The sequence below is a fragment of the Callospermophilus lateralis genome, chromosome 14 (assembly GCF_048772815.1).
Source record: "Callospermophilus lateralis isolate mCalLat2 chromosome 14, mCalLat2.hap1, whole genome shotgun sequence".
NCBI classification, from domain to species: domain Eukaryota; kingdom Metazoa; phylum Chordata; class Mammalia; order Rodentia; family Sciuridae; genus Callospermophilus; species Callospermophilus lateralis.
The window spans coordinates 58,199,861-58,224,551 of record NC_135318.1 but is presented as its reverse complement, the minus strand read 5'-3'; the positions used below and the strand labels follow the sequence as shown (position 1 = coordinate 58,224,551).

Below are 24,691 nucleotides of genomic sequence, written 5' to 3'. Positions count from 1 at the left end.
TCTGATTAGGGACTACCAGGTGGCCTGGAGAGGAGCCAGGCTGGGATGAACATAAGGCCACTTCATTTTTTAAATATTTTTAAGATGTAGAGATGTTGTGATGGTAAAAGCAGTACTCGCTCCCTGAAAAACACTTAGAATCTACAGAAACGTATAAAGAAAGATTATCATCCATACCTCCACCGCGCGCAGACAAGCAGTCAGTAACCTTTTATGCCCCAAAGCTGCAAGAGCAGGAAATATCACACTGTATACACAGGTCTGCGGCTCGCCCTTTTCACTTAGGAATATATTTCAGCATATAATTATATATTCTTTTAAAGTTTGGTTTTTAATGATTGTAAAACATTTCATGGGTGCTTGACCGTGATGTATTTTAGTGAACTACTTATTTTGGTTCATTTAGGTTGTTTCCAACTCTTTGATATTATAAAATAATGCTGCAGCAAACATCCCAGAACTATTTCATTTTATCTGGCTATTTCTTTAGAAGAGAGTTTAGCAATGGGACAACGGAGTCCAAAGGCATAAATATGGTTACATCTCTTGCTGTATGCTACCAAAGTGCTTCTCCCCACACTAAAACCTCTAACACTCCTAGCAAAGTAAATGAGGAGGTCTGTCTCTCTATGTTCTCACCACTGGTCAGTATTTCTTTTTTGATATCTAATTCAATAAACAAAAAAAATCACATTAAAAAATAGTCTTTTAATTACTAGAAGGAATAAACCCCTTTTTTGCATGATTAATGGACAACTGCACTTCTGTGGCTTATCTACGGAGGTCCTTTGCTCATGCTTCATTTGGGGTGTTAGCATTTTGTAGTAATCATTACGATTCTTCACATAACAAGGGTATTTTATTTCAAGGGCCACTTTGGGGCTGGCTGGCTGCCGGCTGTTTCTGTGTCTGGGATTCTCTTCCTTCTGCAGCTGCTCTGGGCTGGGGGATGGGCGGAAAGAAGGCTCTCCCTGGTCCTCTAATCACCCCCCAGATCAGGACCCGTCCATCCCCCGGGAAACCCAGATCACTGTTAGGAACACACAGAATAGAAGCATCGTCCATTATCTATGTATCCATCCATCTATTTATTTTTTTTTATTTATATTTTTTTGGTACCAGGGATTGCACTCAGGGGCACTCCACCCCTGAGCCCCATCCCCAGCCCTATTTTGTATTTTATTCAGAGACAGGGTCTCACTGAGCTGCTTAGGGCCTCACCATTGCCGAGGCTGGCTTTGAACTCGGGATCCTCCTGCCTCAGCCTCCAGAGCTGCTTGGATTACACGTGTGTGCCACCGCGCCCTGCCCAGCCATCATAGTCTATTTAAATAAGTGTCCCCTGGGTGTGAGCCTCAAAGGAAAGAAAGGCTGAGGATGGGAAAGGGAACAGGGGAGGGGAATGCCCTGGAAACCAGCGGGACAGAGGAGAGGAGCAGGGAGCACGCGCTGCCCGCCACTCTCCAAGGAAGCAGCCACCAGGCACCCTTCACTAGGAGGCTAGGGAAGCAGACTCACCGCGAGAATCTTCTTCTCACCCTCCTCTGCTACACAGGGCCACCAGCCCTTCACTGTCTTCTGCTCAAAAAGGGACACAAACAATTCCGGGTGGAAGGTGTCGTCCAGCTGGTCCAGGGAGCACTTCTCAGCCGTCTTGGCTGGCTTGGGCATTCGGTTGAGATCCAGCTGCAGGGAGCCTGCCACGGAGAGATGTGCTTTGGCCTTGGGTGGCCTAAGGCAGGCAGGCTCCAGAAAGCTCACCGTCACCTCCTCCGCTTCAATTCATGGCTTAGCCATGGGCCAGATCCCACAAACTGTCCGCCCCCCACCTGGAGCCTCTCATTCCCTCTCCAGCTTCCCATCCATCTACTCAGTGTCTATCTGCATTCTTCCTCTTGACTCACCCTTAACAAGCCCCCGATTCTGCCCTTCACCTTACTAAAGATAAACCCATTCACAGACGCACGTCTACATTCACCAGGTTTTTAAAATTACTTTTATCAGGATGAAATATATATAACATAAAATGGATCGTCTTAACCCATTTTAAATGTACAATTTGTTGGCATTAACTCCAGCCACAGTATTGGGAAACCATGCCCAATATTTCCAAAATGTTTTCATCTCCAAATAGAAACTTTGTATCCATTAAGCAAAAACTCCCCATTTCCCTCTTCCCTTAGCCCCTGGAGATCTCTAGTCTACCTTCTATCTCTATTAATTTGCCTTTCCTAGATATTTCACACAAGGGGAATCATACAATATTTGCCCTTATGCATCTGGATTATTTCACTGACTACAATGTTGTCAAACCTCATACACTTTATAGTACACATCAGTAACATTCTTTTTATGGTTGAATAATATTCCATTGTATGTATATAACACATTTTATATATTGATACACGTGTTGATGGACCTGAGTTGTTTCACCTTTTGACCACTGTGCATAATGCTGCAGTAAACGTTGACATACAAGTCTCTGAGTTCCTGTTTTCACTTCCCTGGGAAGGATACCTAAGAGGAGCATTGCTGGTCCTATGGTAATCCAGGTGTGTGAGGAATCCCACACCATTCTCCACAGCAGCTCTACCATGTCACACCCACCCCAGCAAGGTACAAAGGTTCCAACTTCTGCACATCTCCAACACCTCTGGCTTCATCTGAGTAGCATTACTATATTCTTGGCCTCCTAGGAGGTATGAAGTGGGGCCTCACTGTGGTTCACCCCAGTCTCTTCATCCACCCACCCGGCTTTCCAACCCACCACCTTGTCACTGAGTCACCTACCCTACCGTGCTACTCATCCTCTCTCCATAGCTGCAGCTATTTGGTTCCACCATATCAAAATGCCAATAGGTAACTATTTTTGACCTACAGGAACAGCAATCTCATGGCTTCACCTAATCCAATCAAATGTGATGGAGTCAACGGGATTAGAGCACCCGTCATGAGGGACTCATGGGAGAGATGGATTGCAAAATTGTTTCCTGGGGCTAAGTTGAAGAGATTATTATCATGGAAAGCTTAGATTTTTCTCAGTGTACAATGCTTAGTTTCTGTGGCTGTGCATTGGATCTTATTATTTTTCCTGGCTTTTTTTCTTTCTACCCATCCATTTATCCATCTATCCTTTTATCTCTCCACCCATGTCAACCCATCTACCTCTCTCTATAACCTCCACCTGTTCAGCACTATATCTATCCACTTGTTCACCTATGCATCACATTCATCTATCTATCCACCCACGTGTCCCTCCACCCAGTGCAGATAAATATTAATTTCCCATTTGAAATATGATCCCAATATAATATTAAATAAATATGAGAGTATTAAGACACACACACACATACACACACACACACACACACACGCAAACACACACAAATTATCCCATCATGATCTACATTAAAGATAGTTAAGGAAACACAGGATTATCTCGGGATGATGAGATTATAGATGCTTAACTATTACCATTAAGACTAAAAAGTAACAAATATTCAAAGGGTATAAGCTATCTAATTATAAAACATGGTATAAAATGGAAAAGAGAAATCTCATAGAATTAAAAGATAGTATTTGCTAATGGTTTTATGAAATTTATTTTTAAAAACAAAGGATGAAGTGGGATATGGTCCCAGCTGTTCAGGAGGCTGAGGCAGAGGATCACAAGTTGGAAGCCAGCCTCAGCAATTTAGTGAGACCCTGTCAAATTTTTTAAAAAGGGGAGCAGGGGCATTGGGTGGGTGGTTATATAGCTCTGAGGCAGAGCACTCTCCCAGCATATGTGAGGCCCTGGGTTCAATCTTAATACCACCAAAAAATAAAAAAAACTAAAAAATAGAGTATAAGCCTGTTTAACTTTATTTTCAACAGTGTTTTCTAATTCAGTAAAAATACAATTTTCTTTTCTTTTTTTTATTTTTCAAAATTAATTCTGAAGCCTCACTCCATAAAGTATAGATGTCCCCATTTTTTTCCCAATCTAAGGATTGAACCCAGGGACTTATGCATGCTAAGCAAGCACCCTACTCTTGAGCTTCATCCCCAGTCCATGATGCCCCCAAATTTTAATGTCTATAGCAAAAAGATTCCATAAAAATATTAAGAGCAAATGAAAAAATGGCAAGAAATTTGCAAGGTATCCTTAATATATAAAAAGCTCTGAAAACCAAGAATAAAAGATGAACACCTCAAAACCATGGAAAAAAGGCCCACTAACAATATGATTAATGAATATATTTTGATGTTCTACCTTATAAGTAATAAATGCAAATAAAAATTAAAATAATATGGCATTGACAATTTTTTTTAAAAAGTAACAGTGGTAGCAAATGTTTAGGAGAAATGTCACCCTTGTACAAACAGGACACAAGCAGGAATATAAATAAGATATTTCTGGAGGGCAATTAAGCAAAATGTTTCAAAAATCATTAAAATGTGCAGACTCTAACAAATCTGCTTCCTACAGTTAAGGACAGCTATGTACAAAGGCTCCAGATATGTCTGCCTAGGGGTGTCACTCACATTGGGAAAACCAAAGATGGCCTGACAATCTACCGAGAGAGGATAAACCAAGCAAAATAGGGTCCATCTATACAATGAAATACTGGGCAGGCAAATGTGGTGATGCAGATGTCAATGTAGATGGATGCTTATGGACCAGAGAAGGTGCTCTCAAAATGTTAAATTAAAAAAAGAAACCCAGAATATAAAACAATATGTGTGATATACACCCATTCACATACTGTGCAGATGAATATTTATATACATGTCATATGTCTACATAAAATGCATACATATCCATGTTTATTTATCAATGAACCAACATATAATAGTATACATCAAAAGGTTGGTAGAGGTTATCTCTGGGTGGTAAGATTAAGGAGGAGAAAGAACCAGTCTTACTGTGGTCATCTAATCTTTCTATGGGAATAATAGACAAAACAACAAGCCAAACAACAAAATTCAATTTGGGTGCCATCACTTTTACATCTGACTCTATAATGACGTGCTGAGCAGCTCCCAGCCCTAAGTGTGCCGATTGCTGGGCGTGGGACTTGGATTGTGGGAGTCCCAGGAAACAAGAGCAGTTTGATGGGCAGCCAGCCCTCCCCTTCTGGGAGCTGCACCTCAGAATGCCACCTGCAGAGGCTGAGGGCTCCCCTTTCTGCAATCAAGAGCCACCCAGGGGGGCATCGGTGATCTGCCGCAGGCTACCCTGCTCCCAGGCGGCAGAGCAGAAATGGAAGCCAGGAATCCTGACTTCCGTGGGCTGCCTTTACCATGGATTCAAATTCTTTTTTAAACTTTTTTTTTTCAATTGAGGTAAAATTCAAATAGCATAAAATTTACCACTTTAACCATTTTTAAAAAAATATTTTTAGTTGTCGATGCACACAATACCTTTATTTTTATGTGGTGCTGAGTGTTGAACCCAATGCCCTACATGTGTGAGGCCAGGGCTCTACCACTGAGCTACAACCCCAGCCCACACTGTAACCATTTTTAAATGTGCAAATCAATGGCTTCTAGTGCATTTAGAGTTGTGTAACCACTGCCACCATCTAATTCCAGAACATTTTCATCAGCCCCAAAAGAAACCCCTGTACCCACTAAACAGTTCCTTTCCACCCTGCCTCTTCCTCCCAGTCCCCACAGATTGTTCTGCCTCTCTGTGGATTCGCCTCCTGTGGGCCTTTCCTATACATGGAGTCATGAAATAGCTGTCCTTCTGCATCTGGCTTCTTTTACTTAGCATGTTTTTCTTTCTTTTTTCTTTTTTGTACCAGGATTGAACCCAGGGGCACTTAACCACGGAGCCACATCCAGCCTCACTAAGTGGCCGAGACTGGCTTTGAACTCGTGATCCTCCTGCCTGAGCTTCCTCAGCCGCTGGGATGACAGACATGAACCACCACCCACTTAGCTTATTCTTAAGGTTCCTCCATGGTGTCGTGTGTCAGCATTTCATTTCTTACTCGCGGCATTTTATGGCTGAGTAATACCCTATGGATGGACCCCGTTTTCCAGAGTTAACACTGGAAGAGCTAGCGCAGAGTCGCCATCTTTGTCCCCACATCCCACCCCTGCAGAGGCACTGCCTCTGCCAACCCTTCAGCCCAGCTCCCTGCTCCTAGCTCAGGATCGCACCAGCCCCACCAGACCCCTGGGATTGGGGGATGGAGTCTGTGGTTGGTTTTTTCAGCCAGCACCTGGGCACAAGGATGAGCAGTGGCTGGAACACTTTGATTTCTGGACTCAATCTGTCTGAACTGGGGTGCAATGAGAGCACCCGCCAAGCACGAAGCCATTCAGCTGTGACAGGCAGCACACACCTGTGCAGGCTTCAGCCTGAGCTTCCCCTCTTCCTCACCTACCTGAGTCCCCCATCCAACATGGCCCAGTGGTCACAGCCACCTCTGCAAGAGGCCCACCCTGGAGGCCACTCTGATCACTGCGATCAATCTGACACTGCCCTGTCACACATTTCACTCAGCACTGGGGACCCAGTGACTCTGAGCCCCCTGAGAGCAGAAAACAGGTCCACTTGTCCTGCCAGGTTTCCCAGGGGCACACGTGCACACGCGCTCAGTCACACACACACACACACACACACACACACACACACACACGCAGCGGGTTCTGGGCCAGCCTCTGATACACAGTGCTGGCCAACCAGAAACAAGGCTCACCCAGAAAGTCATCAAAGGAGAACTTGTCGTTGTCCCAGATCTGGAATACCACTCTTGCTGGGATTTTGCTCTCTGTCTTGTCCAGCCTCCAGAAGGCATCCTGACCCAGAGGAAGAGCAGAGAAGGAAACAGGGAAAAAACATTAGCGAGGCCACAGTCCCTGAAACCTGGAGGGCTGCCTGGAAGAAGAGGTGGAGTAGGATGTCCCTGGAGTGGGACCTGCCAGAGCCAAGACCTGGTGGGAAGGCTGGTGAGGGCAGATTCTGGAAGGCAGTGTTCAGGATCCACAAGAAGACCACACAGGCTCACCTCACGTCAGCTGGCTCCATTAGCCTCCCAACCCTGTAAGTCAAGGTTATCACTGGCTTTTCAGACAATAGAACTGAGGCTTGAAGGAGTTAGAGGACTTTGCCCAGGTTTAACAACTCATAATAAAAACATTAATGTCACATTTCCTACACATTGGCAGCCCTCTACCACCAGACGCCCGATCCTTCCAACAGCCTAAAAGGGGACACTATGTTTTCAGCTGAGGAGACCAAAGCAAGTAACTTGTCCAAAGTCCCGTGGCAGGAAGTGGCAAGCTGGGGTTCCAACCCAGGCTGTCAGCTTCCAGGATCCTGCTCTCAGCCCTGCTCGGCACATGTGATCTCAGCAGCACAGTGGGCTGAGAACCTGGGGGTCCCCCACCCACCCTGGCCGGCACTAGAAGGAACCACAACACACTGCTATAAGGAGCTGGCACTGGGACCAGGACCCTAGCTCGTCCCTCATCACCCCACTCCATGCCCCTGCACCTCCAGAGCTTGCCCCAGTGCTGGGAGTCCCCATCCTCCTACTGGAACAAGAGGAGGGGTCCCTGTCTCCCGGCCCCACCTCCCTCACACCAGCTCCACCTGGAGCCAGGTCACCGTGGACTGCTTCCCTCAGAGGCCTCATGGAGCAACTGAGGGGTGTGGGACCGAGCCAGCCCCTGACTCTAGGCACACTCGACCCCAAGGACTGTCATTGGGCTGTCCTGTTCTCAGTGGCTCGTTCTTTCTCTTGCTGGTGGCAAGCACAGGCGAAGATCTGGAGAGGCAGACAGAGCAGGGCCTGGACCCAAGTCTCAGGGACCCTGGAGGTGCTGGGGACAACAGGTTCACGGGTCCTGAGTGCCCACTGAGCAGCATGGTCACACAGATCCCCCGGGGCTCTCTACTGAGCCCATGACCATGGCCCTTGAGAAGTGGGCATGGTGCACAGCCACCTACAGGACTGCTGCCTGGATTGGAGCCGCCGCCCAGGTCCCCAGCCGCCCTGGCTCCCCGCCCCTCTGTCTGATGTTCCCCTTTTCCAGGCCCCAGACCCAGCCCAGCCCTCCTGCAGGTGCCTGCCTCCTCTGGCCAGCTTTTATGGCCAGCTCCAGGCCCGCCTGCAGGGCCGCCAGCAGCCTCCGATCCTCTGGCCGGCCTGGTTTATGGGCTCAGTAATGAGCCAGAGGTTCAAACAGCCCCTGGTGGGAGCAGCTGGGCGGGGGCTCCAGCCTGGGGAATGAGCCCCCCAGGTCCCCGGCGCTCATTATGCTCCCAGCCTGGGCCCTTTTACTAGCTGTTTATTTGCAGGGTGGGTGCCTGCTGCACTGCAGGCCCCGGTGGGTGTGCTGGGCTCCAGGTGGGGAGCTGGGCCAGGGCAACCAGCGGTGGTTCAAAGCAGCCGGATGAAAGGAGACCTTGTACTTTACGACAGTCTCGTCTGGTTAATGGGGTCCCTGGAGGGCCTGCCTGCCAGAGGCCCTGAAGCCCACGGCCGAGGGCTGGCTCTGCAGCAGGCCCAGGGAGCCCACAGGCTGCACAGCCCCTGCACCAGCCCACCTCAGACATGTCCGACAGCCCAGACCAGCTAATTAGGGCCCTGCTGTGGGCATGGCTCCACCTGCCACCCAGGGCCCCTTCTCCCCAGAGACTGCCTTCAGAACCACCTGGGCTGTTTCTGTTCCTCCTCCTCCTGTGACCTCAGTCTCTGCCCCCAGCCATCCTCTGCACAGAGCCTGAGGTCAGGAGCACCTGCTGTCCCCTCCTCCCCAAATGTGCCTCTTACTCTTTGCCTCCTCTCCCTCTTCTCCATCCCTTTCCACATGGGCTTCTCCTCCCAAGTGGAGGCCATCAGGCTAGCCAGACCCTCCCGGTCACCCTCAGCGACTTTCCTCCTCTGGTATCCTGTGAGCTAACCCAGCTTCTTCACCAAGGCCTTCGATGCAGACACAAAACTTCACCGATGCCCAAATTATTAATCAGCAACTCCACCTGGGCCCTCAGAGATGCCAGGTCACCCTTCTCAGGCCACTAACCAGCACACTCCATGTCCCCCCTCCATTCCTCTTTCTCCCACTCAGCATAGGCTCTGTTTCCCCCCTTTCCACTTGTCCCAAATCATGTGACAGGCCAGTTTCTCTCCTGTTATTTCATAGAAAAAGACAGAAACCTCTCCTCTGGCCACATCCCTTCACCTGTCACAGTGAAGGGGTTGCCCCATCTCCCACCAGAGTGGCCATGTGCATCTCCTGGCCCCACTTTCCCCATCCGTGCCAGCCCCTGTAGGGCTTGGGGAGCCCCTGAGATGGCACCCATGGTGCCTCTGTGCTCTGTTCTCCGCTCCTGGCCCCACCCTCCCTGTCCGCAGCAGACTCGGAATGGGGGTTGGGACCTATATGACATGGTGCTCTCTGACAGGTGGCAGCATGTGTTCTATTTTGACACCAGTATTGGGACAGACAAATACTGGGCAAAGGCACACGAGATGAGACCTAGCAACGGTCTGGGCTGTCCTTGACTCCACAGAACCTGTGGCTAACTTCTGCTCCCTGGCAGGTGCTACCCAGCGATCCCTTTCACCTTGTTTCTCTGTGTCTTCTTCTGTTTGATGGTCTGAGAATGTCCAATGGACATTTTGGTTTCTCTAAAGTGCAGGTGACTCTGTGTTGGGCTGGGAAAGATCAGGCAGAGGAGGCCATGAGGAGAACTGAGAAGAGCAAGGTAGCCCAAGCCCAGGTCCCCAGCCGCCCTGGCCCCCGGCCCTTCCTGAGCTCCCGCAGCCAGTCAGGAGAGAGAGAGAGAATCATAGGGGCTTTGGGGCCTGAAGCCTTGAGACACCCCCAGATGGAAACCAGACCAGCAGGACCTACTCAGAGAGGGATCTGCCTCCTTAAACAGGAGAGCACCAACAGGTGGCAAGACATGCCAGGCAAAGTGGTGGATGAGGGTGATCAGAAGCTCCCAGGGGCACCTCTGCCTCCGGTCAGTCTGGTTCAGAGCCCCTCACTGCCCACAGCAACCCCTTCACTGGGATCTGGTGGATATTCCCTAAGGGCAGGCCTCAGGCAGGAGGTGCCTGCCATTGACTTTGCCTGGATCAGAGGTAGAGAGACTGTGACCCAGAGGAGACCTAAACTAGGAGATGCTGAGACACAGAGACTGAGGTCCCCAAATCCACCTCTCCCTGCTGGCTGCTGCTGGCCTGTCTCTCCAGGTGCCTTCAGCCTGCAGCGAGAGGCGGTGGAGTGGAGAGAGGAGGGCAGCACTGAGGCTCCCAGGGACTGTCCAACCTGGACAGCAACTTCAGACACCAGACACAGTTGCAGGAGGCCAGGCAGCCAGAGGGATTGCCAAGCCATGCCCAGTGCTACAGGCAACCCAGGCCCACACCAGGCCAGCCCTCTCGGGAAGCTCCCCAGAAGTCACCCCTCTCTGCACCTCCGATGACCAGGCTGGGGTTCCCTCTCTTCCCATGTAGACCCCAAGACCCTTCCTGCGGCCTGGCTTGTCTCGGGCAGGGAGGAAGGCAGTGTTGGTAAGGTTTGAACTTGTTCATGTGACAGATGTGTCACTTTGTGGTGTGGGGTGTTCATGGGTGGCATCAATGCCAGAGATGGCAGTGATAAAGGAAGAGGAAGAAGAGATGGTGGCAACAGCTTTGGAAGGGAGAGGAGCAGCGGAGAGACGGAGCAGTGCCCATGGGGACATCGGCAATGAGAGGACAGTGTTGCAGCCCTGGCAGTGAGGGGAGAGTGGTGGGGACACTGATGGGGATAGTAGCCATGGGATCCCACTGGCAATGCAAAGCCTTGACGGAGAGCCTTGGGGCCGAGGGACACTCACCTTCTTGGAGACAGAGCAGACTTGCTCGGCAGGCAGGTAGTCAAAGGGGAAAATAAACCTCCAGTTGAAGTTGCCCTCGCCGCCCAGGGAGCGGTAGTGCACGTCTGTCTTCTGTCTGTGGTCTTCAAAGCCGACCATCCAGCTAGACACACACACACACACACACACACACACACACGCGCCAAAAGCATTTATTGTTAAGATTTCACAACGTCCCCAACTTGGGAATGAGGAATTACAAAGGTCAATGAACTGGGTAAATGATGTGGCAAAGAGAATTCCCAGGAAATCTCCAAGATGCAAAAACATGCCACACATCAGAAAGCAGTCTGACATCTCAGCCACTGTCCCGGGGCATCCTCAAACCTTGTAACTTTAGCCCAAAGATGAGTGCAAAAGAACTCTGTTGGGAGGACAATGTCCCAAAGGAGGAGACCCAACAAGACCCCCCTTTGAAGCCTGCTGTTCTCCCAGAGCTCCACCCACTGGGCACCTCCCGAGGGTGCAGGGCAAGCCCCTGAGCGGGCACAGGCAGAACGGCCGTGGCGCCTTACCCTTTCACATAGATGTCGCTCATCTTCTCCCCTGTGATGCTGAGGTCGTCCAGGATCACGTCTTTGGTGTTCCAGACAATACAGCGCAGGAAAAACCTGAGGGGAAGGAGAAAGGCTCAAATCCACACAGATTTCCCACCAGAGCTGAGCAGCTGGCTCATCCAGGAAGGCCTGACAGGTGCCTGCTGGACACTTGACCAGACCCAAAGGAGAGCTGGACTCTGAGTCCCAAGTCACACAAAGCCTGGCCAAAGAGCAACCTGCTGCTCCCACCCAGAGTCAGCACGACCCTCCCACCTCCAGCTTAGCTGGGAGCCTGGGGTTGGGTCAGTCACCTTCTGGCTCTCCGTGGGGTGATGTTGAAGGGAGGTCCAGGCCGCCCCAAGGCCTTGGGAAACAGGTCGATCCACATCTGCAGCTTCCCCTGTGAGATACAAGCCTGTTTTGCCACCAGCCTTTACATTCAAATGGCCACGGCGCAGCTGCTCTGGGCCAGGCACTTGGGGAACAGGACAGAAAAAACTCAGGCCCTGCCAGGAAGAGGCTTCCCGCCCTGTGGGAAAGGGACCCTAATCAAGGGACTGCAGGGTCCACTGCAGAAGTGAGCCAGCTTCCCCACAGGCCACCAACCTGGCAGGCTCCCCAGGGGGGCTGATGTGTGCTAGGGAATAGTCTATGCAATATGGTGGGGGGGGTGTCACAGAGCAAGGTTTAGTCAGGGGACTCAGAAGGTCTCCAGGAAAGGAAGCCCCTCCACCTGCCCACCCTCAGCCCCACCCTCTCTGCAAGCCCAATGTGAATTTTGTCCCCATCTTAAGGGGCAGGGATTACAGTGCTGACCCTGCACTACCTTGGGGAGGCTGGTCACCAAGCCACCTGGGGAAAGAGAGTCTGCTTCTGACAAAGGCATCTCCAGGACTCACCCTGACCCCTCCTCATCTGGGACCTTCTCTCCCCTTAGCTTCCTCTGGGCTCATCTCCCCCAGGCTCATCCCCCCTTCTGCATGGGAGGGCTCCCCTGCCCCTCCTGTGGATGCTCTCTATGGCTTTCTTTGCCCTTTGGTCATAGGGTACCAGGAACCCTCTCTGAACACCCAGCTGCAGCCCAGCACAGGGCTGGGCATCTGACACTGAGCCTCTGACAGACGGCAGTGGGCAGGGAGACACCCCGAGGACCGGGTAGAACAGTGAGGCTCCAGAATGGTGGACTGAAGTCAGAGGCTGGGCCTACACATGGCTAAAGGGGTTGCTGGGACTCACCCCCCCCCCCCACATCTGAGAGCTAGAAGTGGCCAGGGAGGCCAGTTCCTAGAGGTTCCTCCTAGTTCACCAGTGGTGACCATTCAGACTGCAAAGGAATGGGTCACAGAGGGATTGGCCAAATCCCAGGGGCTCCAGTGGGTCCTTTAGGTGTTCATGCTGACCTTGGGGTGGGGCTCTAGGGCTCAAGGACTCCAGGACCCAGAGGCTGAGGTCCTACCTGTTCAATGTCCGGCTGCAGAGGGCTGTAGAGGGGCCGTGACTCCACGTGCTCGGGGACCAGGCCCTGCTGCTGAAGAACATGCAAAGCCAGGCGCTCCTCTACGGGGCCCAGGTGTGGGTTCGGGATCCTGCCAGCCTCTACCCCAGAGAGAGGACAAAAAGTTACCAGAAACAGGACCCTGAGAAGCCTGGCCTACCAGCCAGAGACACGGACTTGGAGGTCCCTGTGCTAGAGGCCTGTCTGGGAGTAATGGTGGTCCCTATGCACGTACACACCCACAAATATGCCCAGGGCACTCGGGTATGGCCACGTACACCAACACACACACACACACACGTTCACCCACTGGACCTGTCCTGCCCACCTTAATAGGGGTCCCAAAGAAAGAAGAATGTCCCTGTAGGAGCCAGTGATCCAGCTCTGCTCCCAGCTGTCTGGGTGACTCTGGGCAGTTTGTTAACCACTCTTGGCCTCCATGGCCTCATCTGCAAAATCAGGCAGATGTTGGACCTCACAATTTTATGTCCACGAGCCCTGGTCCAGTGCTAAATGTGCTCACAGAGCAACAGTGGCCACTGGAGGAAATGAGACTATCCCTAGATCAGATGCACGCTCCATAGGAAAAGGGGGGTGGTGCCTGATGGCTGAGCCAGGCTCAGCCATCATCTGGGGGAGTGAGGAAAACAGAACAAGGAGGAGGAGGAGGGGGACCTGGGCAGGGAGGCATCAAAGCTGTCATTTCCCTTTTATAACCTCAGCACCAGCTCTGACATCAAACACCCCTGGAACAAGCAGGAGGCGAGGGGCCAGCTGGGCCTGTAAACACCTCCAGGGAGGCTGAGCTGCCCTGGGTGGGCAGTGCAGACCTGTGGCATCCCAGACACACGGAGAGCACGTGGGGGGATCTCAGCCATCAGTATCAGGCAGAATCGGGGGCAGGGGTGGGGCACTGCGAGAACTCCTGCCTGCCCTTTGGAGACGTAGGTGCACGGACAGTACCCAGGAGGACTCAGAAGGTGCATCAAGGTCCAGCTGGTGGGCTGCTGCAATTTTTTTCAGAGATGGATGTCCCCCAAACTCTGAACAAAGTCTAATTACCAAAGCCAGAAGATGAATCCTAACCCTGACTCTGACCCTGATCCTGGCTTCAGACTCACTCCTATCCTTGCCCTCAGATGAGCTCCAACATGACCTTGGACAGAGCTGTGACCCTGACCACTGACCTTGACCCCATTCTGACCTCTGATTTTCACAACAGTGTCATGGCTACATAGTGGTCCCAAAACACCAAGGGTAAGCTTGGTGCATCTGTGCTGTCCTGCAGAAATCCAAGCCCTCGCCCTGCTGACGTGGACCATGTCCACCTGAGCCTTTACGACAGGGGAAAACCTGAAGAAAGAGGAGAAGAGAAAGAGGGAGACTCGGCGTGGTTTGGGGGTCACGGGACAGCTCACCGATCTCCTCAATGGTATATTCTTTATCCTGAAAGGTCACAGAGTCCGTCCGGTACACGGGGGCCTTGACCCTGTGCTGCTGGCAGAAGAGGTGGAGGAGCTGGGAGGGGCGGAGCTGGTCCCTCCATTGGTTCGGTCCAGAGCTAAAGCCCAAGTACAAGGCAAAGATGAGACATTCCAAGGACATTGAACGGGGCAGAAGGGTCGGTAATGACCTGTGTACCCCCCAGATGGCATCACCCACCCTCCACTTGCATCATTTTCTAGATGGAAAAACAGAGGACCAAAGAGGCAAAGGATTAAGCACCCATGGAATTGGTACTTAGATGTTTCCAATTTCCTGAGTTAGAGAATCAGACCCAAACAAGACTCAAGATGGTGGGAAGAGGTACCATCCACCTGCGAGTCCCCTGACAGACCATCCCAGAGTTCCCCACAAGGCCCAGCGGAAGCCCGCTGACATCTCCTTTCCTCCTCTTCCTCCTTCCCTCTTCGTCTCTCCCAGGTGCCCAGTTCTCTGCAGGCCTCCATGGTATACCAGAGAACTGGGTTATAACAATACAAACAAGAGGCAGGTCCTCAGAGTCAGATGAACAGGTTCAAATCCTAAGCACACCACTCATAAGCCACGGGCCTTATTGCACCTTAGTCTCCTCATCTGTTAAGTGAAGTCAAGGCCCTCACTGGGCTCAAGGGGAGAACACCTGGGAAGTGCTAAGCCCGAGGTGGACACACAGGAAAGCTCAATAGACAGGGTGACTGGTTTGTCAGAGAAGCAACCAGCCCCCAGCACGTACACACAGTAGGTCTGCGGGAGTCCACAGCGGGCCCCAAACTTGGACAGCAGCCTGTTCTCCAGGTCAATGACTGTCTCCCCAATCTTCTCATCCTTGGACAGGAGGTCATAGTCGTAGAGCGTGATCTTCAGGTCCTTCTCCAGAGGCAAAGTGCAGGTCAGCTCAAACATCCTGCAGGAGGGGTGGACTTCAGGACCCTGCCAGCCCCCTGATGTCAACAGACCCATCGAGGAGCAGGACGAGGGCAGGAGCTCAAAAGTCCACCCTTCTCCAGTCTCCTGTCACTCACTCATAGAGCACATCACCCATCGGACACTGTACAGAGCTTGTCTGAGAAGGTGTGTGTGTGTGTGTGTGTGTGTGTGTGTGTGTGTGTCCCATATAAACTGGGTTGAACAGATATCCGCCTGGCAGCCCCCAGAATGAATGAATGAAGTGGAACAGAAAGTTAAAATTGAAGCTCCCACTACACCACCAGGAGACAGGAGATGTCAAACTCCAAAGCCAGGAGCCAGAGCTCTGGCATTTACCAAGGGGCTGGCCCAGGACCCACTCTCTGGGCATGTAGGGTACCACACCAACTTCTAGGGCAGAGTGGAAAAAGGATTTTTGAGCAGATTTTTTGGGGAGAGGAGCTCCTGCAGGGTCTGAGCCCCTGGCCACCACCTGGGTCAAGGTGGAGGTATTCTACCTCTTCCCCTTGAAATGAGTTCCCTGGAGCGGGAGACACGGGCCCACGGCCTAACTCACGCTCAGGACGCTACCTCCGCAGAGAGGAGGAGGCGGGGCCCCATCTGGAGGTACTGTTCTCCCATCCACAGCTGAGCAAGGGACCCAAGTGCATCTCACGGAGGAGGGGGTTGCCTCAAGGCCAGACTGGATCTGTTCTGAATCCTGCCCCAAAGGACCTCCCAGGGTTCCAACAGCCAGAGACTGTGGAGGGGGCCATCTTAGAACCAGACTATCTGAGGACCAGGGGGTAGGAGACATTCAGCTCAGGGAGGCAGCATCTCCCACATCCCAAGAGGAGAGAAAGAGGTTCAGGGGGTCTCTAAGAGCCTCTTGAAAGCACCCACAGGAAAATAAATTAGCTCAAAACATTTGTCACCCAGAGAGAAGCCGAACGACAAGGGCAGCTGGCACGTGGAACAGACCCTTTCCCTGACCTGCGCTCCCCAGCCATAGGGGAGGGGAAGAAAAATAAGCAGGGCAAGGGGACAGGCAGAGACCCTCCATATGCTCACCCACACACTGCATCTGGGGAGCCCTAAGAGTAGCTAGAACAGAAAAATACTCCCCTAGCACCATAAGGTGTTTAGGGTTAAACATGAATGAGCATAGTAGCTTCACCCCTGTGGCTGTGAGTTTGTGGCTTTCTTAAAGTGGCTGAGCTTAGCAGGGTGCAGTGGCTCATGCCTGTAATGCCACACTTGGGAGGCTGAGGATCACAAGTTCGAGGCCAGCCTTGGCAACTCAGCAAGACCCTGCTCACAGTAAAAAACTAAAAAACTGGGTGTATAGCTCAGTGGTAAAACACCCCTGGATTCAATCTCTGGATGGATGAATGGATGGATGGATGGATGGATGGATGGATGGATGGATGGATGGATGGATGGGTGGATGGATGGATGGATGGATGGATGGATGGGTGGATGGATGGATGGATAGGTGGATGGATGGACGTATGGGTGGGTGGGTAGGAATGTAGGTAGGTGGATGGGTAGATAGATAGATAGATAGATAGATAGATAGACTGAACTTAAAAAGGGCAGAAAAGCCATGTTCCTACCACAACATCCATCAGGGAAGGGCACTATCAGACAACAAAGCTGTGTTTGATTATCTCAAGGGTTGTAGAGAGTATTTCTGCTCTGATCTGAGGGAGCAAGAAGCACCAGGCACACCAGCCTTCAGGCATGATTTGGAGGGAAATGGGAGTGAGAGGAGTGTGTTCTCCAGCCTGCCCTGGGTGCAAACACAAGCACAGGCACGCACGCACACACATTGTGGGACAGGCCCATCCACTGCCCATTACCACTAGCCACAGCCCTGTGCCAGCCACTGGGGCTCAGCAAACAGCGCTGCCCTCTGCACCCTCCAGCTTCCTTTCAGTCCCAGCCTGATGGTGACGCATTGCTGACCAGGACCATTTGCCCTTCAAAATCTGCATTTCCCCAGGCTGACAGGGTCTTGGTCACAGGCTAAATGACAACAATAACCAAACGGATACCAGGTATGAATTCAATATGTCACTTGATTCTATCAGAAGAGGCTGCTTGTGTAGTTGCTAGAGAGACAGCCACCAGCTATCAACCTAAAAAAGTTCACTACCAAGCAGCGATTCAGGATTTCAGGATGCCTGAAGCTGCTCCCACAGCATGAGCACTGAGTCTTCCTTCTATTGTTCTCCTTCTAGAATCAGTTACTATCTCGGGTCTACATTCTTCCCCTAACTACCCACAGCAGACACATGTGGGGCACTAAAAGAAAAATCATGGAGTACAACATGGTCCACTGGACCAGAAAAGCAGAGTAAAAGGACATTAGTGGAAAACTGGTGAGAGCCTAATAAAGTCCAGGGTTTATTGGATAGCAACGCACTGATATCATTTCCTCATTTGGGCGAAGGTAAGATAGAAAGTAGGACTAAAGGTATATGCAATTAGGTATCCTCTCTCTCACTTTTCTGTAAATCCAAAGAAAAAATTTATGCAAAAAGGAATTAACCGATGCATCTTCTGAGCTTCTGTGCAGATTTCTGATCTTCCAGGCAATCGTTAAGTGTGTTAACTAGGGGCTTCCGCTAGGACTCCAGCCTCTGGCTCACTGAGAGCTAGCTCAGATTACACCCACCAAATGCAAGATTTAGGGAATACAGTTCTGCCCCAGGAGAAAGGAACTGCCCAGCAGCAACCCCATCTGCCCACTGGTCTGTGGGGTATCCACACTGGCTTCTGCAGCCCAGGACCAAGCTGCTCCCCACTTACTTTCCAAATACAGGCTCCAGAGTGCAGGGGATGTAGTTATCCTGGTCACTCACAGATTTCTTCCCGATGGAGATCTTGATGTAAGGATCACACTGAAGGACAACACAGAGACAGTGAAGTGAAATCATTATCCCAATGTGTCTTTGGGGGCTTCTTGAGCCCCCTGCCTCCGGACAGGGTGAGTGGGCCAGCCATTAGGAGGCTGTGATGTGGACTGTGTTCTGCCAGGCCAGGAGGCCCACCCTACACCCCATGGCCCCTGACACAGGCCTCTAGCCTCAGCCCCTGCAGCGGGAGTGGGGCACCTGAGTCTTCCTTACTCCTGATCCATCGCCCCACTGGAAGAGGCTGGGGGAGGCGGGGCCCAGCCCCCATGCTCGCACACACAACAGACTGGACTCTACGTGGGACTAGGCCAGGCTGGGGTCCTCTCTGTGACTGCTGCTTCAGCAGATGGAAAGGGGGAGAGATGGTCCCACTTTCTCCGCCAAGATTGGCCCAAGCCGATCTCCTGGATATGGCCCCAAAGCAACAACAGTCCTTCAGCTATCCTCCAGGAACAGCCTGGCCAGAGAAGGCCCAGGGCAAGTCTGGCTTGAGAAGGTGTGAAGGATATAAGCCAACCCGGCCACATCCTGGAGGCCATCTATGGTGCCAAGGCTGAGGATCATCTGACCTCCCAGCCCTGAGAGGCCAGGCAGCAGGAGAAGGATGCTGAGCCCCTCCCCACAGCCTCAAGGACACACAGGAGGCCTGAACCTGTGTAAGGAGGTAAGAAAGGACCACTCCTACCTCTCAGCTTTCCTCTCTCTTTCCAGCGTTCCTCTGTCCCCCAGCTCACTGTCTCCCTGTGACTCCCAGACTCCTTCCCTCCTTCAAATCTCCTTCTTCCATCTCTGGCCAGGATTAGGGTGAGACAGCTGAGTCTCTTGCCTTAGGCACACAATTTAAGGGAGGGCTCCAAAACTCAGGAATCAAGATAAATAATACTTCAGTGCAGTATTTTGAAAATTAAAGTCAATGCCAATAATCCATGATGAACAAAACACCAGAATGTTAAATAAAGGCACCTCGAGCATTCCTGGTTTTCCTTCTACCTCCAGCTCCACCACAGTTGGGCACAGCAGTTACCAACCCTGCTCCTCCCTCCTTCGTTCCTTCCTTCCCACCAAGGATGCCCTGCAAATCCCAGCCTCCACCTACACCTTCTCCAGGCTGATCCTTATGTCGCATCCTAATTGCCCGTGGACCAAGCCCTCTCATTTCAAACCTTTACCTGTGCTTTTGACTCCTCTTAAAATACTACTTTCTTCTCCCTCCTGACCTATCAAAATTCCATCTGTACTTAAGAATCCTATTCCTTCCCCCAAAACTTCCACATGTTTCCATAGTCCTGTACCAACTTTGCTCTTCTCTGACCTCCTACATTTTGGTCCTTGACAAAAACTCCATCCAGTGACATCTCAGTTCTGCACGGGTTTTTCTGTTTTCCCCATCTTACTGTGACTCCCTGAGGCAGAGACCATGTCCAGACTCCTGAGGCCATTTGTAGTCATGCCTGCCATTCTGAGTGCTCTAGGAAAATCACCTTCCCATTGGGGTCCTTGGGCTGCAGGCCAAATGCTCGGACAATGTAAATGCGGACCAAGCACTCCTGGGGCCCCTGGGCAGCCAGCTGGTGGAACTGTCTTGGGGGCATGGGGATGGCTGGGTCTTCTGGGAGGGGATAAATCTTGAAGAGGCCCTGAAAAGAAGGAGAGGTTGATTTTAATTTTTAGCATTGTCACCAACCCGATAACCATTATGACCACTGCTCTCATCTCTAAGAGAATCATCACATGAACTTTGTTGGGTGCAGAGCAGGCTGAACTGTGTTGTCTGCAGGGCAGGCTGAACAGATGTTGGCTGCAAGATAGTCCACGCACTCAAACCCCCCTCTATCTGGTCCTTTATCACCTGTTTGCCTCAAGTCTGAACATTCAACCCCGCTCAAGGCTGAACACTTAACCCCCCCTTGGGCCAACAAGGCAGCTTGCAGACCCAGAGGCCCCATTAGATTTGGGCTATAAAAACTCCCTCCTGCCAGTCCCCCCTCTCTCTCGCTCTCTCTCTCTTGCTCTGTCTTGCTCTCTTTGTCTTTCTTGCGCGTGCTCTCTGTCTCTCTCTCTCTCCCTCTTCATCTCTCCTCTTCTCTTTTCTCTCTCTCTCTCTCTTTTCTCTCTCTCTCTCTCTCTCTCTCTCCTTCTTTCCTTCTTTCTTTTCTCTTTGTTGCACTGCTGCAATAAAGATCTTTTGGTTGCTCCGAGTGTTGTGGTCACTTTTCTTTCAAACTTCACCAAGCCCAATGCCGCCCCATTACCACCATCAGGAGCATCACTACTTCCATCCCTGTGGTCACCCACATCAGCACCATGGTCTCCACTGCAGTTTCTGCCCCACCCCCTTCTTCACTTAGGCTGACCCAGGGACACATCCTCAAGGACTTACCTTAAATTCCCCAATGACAGATGGATCTTCTGTCTCCTCCTGAGTCTTGCCCCGGTAGAGCTTGAAAGTGTTGCAAAAGTCGGACAGGCCTTCGAAAGCCTCCACATTCTCCAGTGATGTGTCGTAGACCTGTCATAGAGGGGGACAAGGGGGAGAGAATAGAGGGACAGCAAAGGAAGAGGAAATGGGAAAAGGAGGGAACACACAATAGTATGAAAGCAGAGAAGGAGAGAGAAGGAACAGAGAAGAAGAAAGTGAGTGAGGACCAAAACAAATAAAGGAACACAGACAAAGAGAAGGGCAAGATGGGAGAGGTGCAGAGGAACCAAGAAGAAGAGAAAGAAATGGGGGGAAAGTCAGAGATGGAACGAAAACCCCAGGAGAGGGAGCAAGAGGGAAGACATTGGTTCAGCCCATTATGGAAGCGAGTGTTTGAATTAATATTCCAAGTATTTGAGCATCATCACAGAAAATGAGTGGTGCATTTTTTTAAGAAGATAATCTTGGGGCTGAGGCTGTAGCTCAGTGGTAAAGTGCTTGCCTCTCATGTGTGAGGCACTGGGTTCAATCCTCAGCACACTTAAAAATAAATAAAGATACTGGGTGTTCATCTACAACTAAATAAATATTTCAAAAAAAGAAGATAAGCTTACAAACATATAAAGTGTTAAATTTATTTGTAGACAGAGTCAGAACTCTGGAAAATTAACAGATCAGCATTTCAAGCAAAAATGTCCCCTGTTCAGGATGTCCAATGAGGACGGCATCAAATATTAAGCCGAGCAGACCTGCTGAGCACCAGCTTAAATTTGTTAAATCTGTTATTTATTTGTCTGCTCTCAAATAGCCAATAATGATCATTTGCGAGAAAATTTTTTTGAAATTGATAAATGAAATAGTATTTTTTTTTACAGATGATAAAGATGATAGTAGTAATATTGAACTGGTTCATATGTTGACAGGTAGACATGCTGAATTGGTTAAAACTGAAGTTGACAGTAAAGATACATCAGTTGCTCTCTCGTCTTTCTAAAATATTATTTCTCATTTTGGCCCAGCTCAAATTCTCTCTCTTCCAAGTAATATTTTAATTATGCAAGTGATAACAATATTAAAAATTAGAAATTATAATCAAATATGAAAAATTAATAACACTTAAAATCCCCCAAATAACAAATAATTATGTGATGAAAAATTGGTATGTGTTCTTTTGAACATTTTCTTAATATTTTTTTATTGGAATTTTTTCTTACCAAAATGGAGTCCCAGGAAATAAATTGTGTTGTTAACTTTTTTTTTTTTTTATCCTCACAATGTTTCATGAATATCTTTATAGGTGAAAAATATACTTCTACATGACCTCATTAATGGCAATATAACATCAAATTGTATAAATGTATCATAAATTATGGCCAACATTTAGTTTTGCAATTGCTCAATCTTATTTTTTTTAAATTACTTATAAATTACAGGAGTTTTAAAACTGTTACCCATATGCTTTGTGTATTCATTTAAATGCATCTCTATGGTAAGGTTCTAGAAAAAGAATTCCTGGTCAAAACGTATGAATGTTTTAAGAACTCTGATGAGCACAGTCAAATTGCCCTCTGGAAAAATTGTCTAGACTCGTTCTTCCAACCACAGGTGCAAATGTATCATATTCTAGCCTTATACCATCACTTAAATGTTTGTTAATTTTGATAGATGTTAATTTACTAATTTGATAGATGAAAGATGGTATAGTGAATTTTTAACTCACATTTATTTGACCACTGGAAAAACCTGTATGGGTTTATCAGCCCTTTGTATTTCTTCTTTGTGAACTGCTCATCCTTGTTATTTATCCTTTTTCCATCTCCTGGTGTCTGTTTTCTGAGTTGTAGTAATTTGAAAGGCCTCTTTGTATGTAGAGGATATTAACCACTGGTCTAGCCAACATGATACAGATATCTCGTCCCAGTTGATCACTTGCCTTTCAATCGTGTTTATGATATGTGTGTGATATTTTCATGGTATGTTTATGTTTGTATGTGTTGATGTCATGTTTGTGTGTGTTTGTGCTCCATTTGTTTGTTTTCTTAGCCATTCCAGAAATTTCTACACAGTCTCATAAAGACCTTTTTCCTTACAGCTTCTGCCTTTCAAATTAGGCTCTGAGGTCTTCTTCTTTCAGCAGGAACAAGCAATCAATTCAACTTGGTACACAGCGTGAGGGAAGAATTCAAATTCTTTTTCACCAAATGGTTATGCAATTGTCTAAGGTCTTATTTGTTTAAACTGTTCCTCCTTTTCACAGTGACTTGTATCACACTAAGTGATCACACATCCTGCTGGTTGTGATATCTTTCTATTCTACTCTATCATTCTGTCTACTCCTCACTAACACTATGTCTAAGTACCGCGGCTCCATAACATATTCTGAAGTCCTTCCAGATGAAATTTTGGAACATTAAGTATAGTTCTAAACAAATGCTTCTTGGAATTTTTATTAGACTCACATTAAACTTAAAATTAATTTTGGAGGAAGGAATCAAGATCTTTACAGTATTAGTTTTTTTATCCAGAGATATAATCTGTTGCTGAATTTATTCAAAACTTATTTTCTAGTTATCCTCATATAGGGCCTCCTTGCTTTTCATTAAGTTTATTCCTAGCTAAGATAAATGTTTCATTGGTATTGCAAATGTGAACCTTTCTTTCACTAGATTTCCTAAACAGTTGCTGCATCTTCCTGGTTCTCCTAGTGATTCTGACTTAGCAGATTCTTTACAGGTGGTCAAGCAAATCCTTCACACTTGATGGTAATGATAATTGTCTCCTCTTTTCTCAAATGAGTGACCTATTTCTTTTTGTCCACATGGAAATGGTTAGAATACACATGGTTAGAACAATGTATGTGGTCATGGTGAGTCTTTTCTTGTCTTTGTCAAAAGGGATGTCCCCAGAGCTTCCCTATAGGCCTATATTGAGTCCCACAAGACTTCAGTGATCACTAATCAATAAGCTATGAACCCTCTCCCTAGACAAATGCACTTAAGGAATATTCTTTAGAAACAGAAGCCTAATTTCTAGGGATAGAGACCTGCAGAAGTCATGAAGCTGAATGCTGGCTGTTGGTTTGAGATATATTCTAACATTGAGGAAACTCCTTCTTATTTCCAATATGTGACTCATTCCAAATAATCAACAGAAGATACTGAATCTTACCAAATGCTTTTCTATATCTATTGAGTCTCAGTTAATTTTACCTTTCAATAAGATGGATATTATTAATGATTTCCTAATATTATTGACTTCTCCTTATTTTTACTGTAAAGTCAATTTCACTATCATGCGTGACTTTTTATTTTAAAATGCGATTTGGTTCCCTTTGGTCTTATTTAAGATTTTGTACATATATTCATTTCATAAATGAGATTTATATGTATGAGTGGGCTTTATCAGATTTTGGTAGTAAAGCAATTCTAGCTCTATAAAAAACCAAAATTTTTTTACTTTTAATTCTTTTTCTGCTGTGGAATAGTGTATGTATCATAGGAATTATTATTTTTTTTAATATTTAAGAAATTGCCTCTTTAAATCCCCTGATTGTGGCTCTTTCTTGGGAGATAATTCTCTGATAATTTCCCTTTTTCTTTCATAGTTTTCTGTTCCTTCTTGAGACAGTCCTAGTATTTCTCTTTGCCTTCAAATTAACTCATTTCAAGGAGATTTTCAATCTTATTAGTATGGAAATATCCCAAACCTGTAAATGCTCAAGTGCCTTATACAAAATGGCATAGGCTGGGCACAGCAGCACATGCCTGTAATCCCAGCAACTAGGGAGGCTGAAGCAGGAGGATTGCAAGTTCAAAGCCAGCCTCAGCAATTTAGCAAGGCGCTAAGTAACTCAGTGAGACCCTCTCTCTAAATAAAATACAAAATAGGGCTGGGGATGTTGCTTGGTGGTCGAGTGCCCCTGAGATTAATCCCCGGTACCAAAAAATAAATAAAAATAAATAAAATAAAATGGCATAGTTTTTCTCATCCTCCAGCATAATTATACCATCCTCTAATAATACCTACTACAACGTAAATGCTATGTAAGTAAATCTTTGG

At 48.7% G+C, this 24,691-nt stretch overlaps 1 protein-coding gene across 21 annotated transcripts in view; it reads right to left on the bottom strand.

Annotated features, from left to right (window-relative positions):
• Positions 1 to 24,691, bottom strand: part of Dysf (dysferlin) — a 205,292-nt gene that overhangs the window by 5,769 nt on the left and 174,832 nt on the right. For all 21 annotated transcript variants that reach the window (XM_076834051.2, XM_076834056.2, XM_076834058.2 and 18 more), the window contains 11 exons: positions 20,594 to 20,722; positions 19,695 to 19,850; positions 18,107 to 18,198; positions 15,120 to 15,290; positions 14,323 to 14,465; positions 12,866 to 13,005; positions 11,721 to 11,809; positions 11,386 to 11,481; positions 10,832 to 10,973; positions 6,696 to 6,795; positions 1,519 to 1,697 (listed from right to left, as the gene is read on the bottom strand). In XM_076834051.2, the coding sequence (XP_076690166.2) occupies positions 1,519 to 1,697; positions 6,696 to 6,795; positions 10,832 to 10,973; positions 11,386 to 11,481; positions 11,721 to 11,809; positions 12,866 to 13,005; positions 14,323 to 14,465; positions 15,120 to 15,290; positions 18,107 to 18,198; positions 19,695 to 19,850; positions 20,594 to 20,722 (1,437 nt within the window). The remainder of the gene's footprint in view (positions 1 to 1,518; positions 1,698 to 6,695; positions 6,796 to 10,831; positions 10,974 to 11,385; positions 11,482 to 11,720; positions 11,810 to 12,865; positions 13,006 to 14,322; positions 14,466 to 15,119; positions 15,291 to 18,106; positions 18,199 to 19,694; positions 19,851 to 20,593; positions 20,723 to 24,691) is intronic.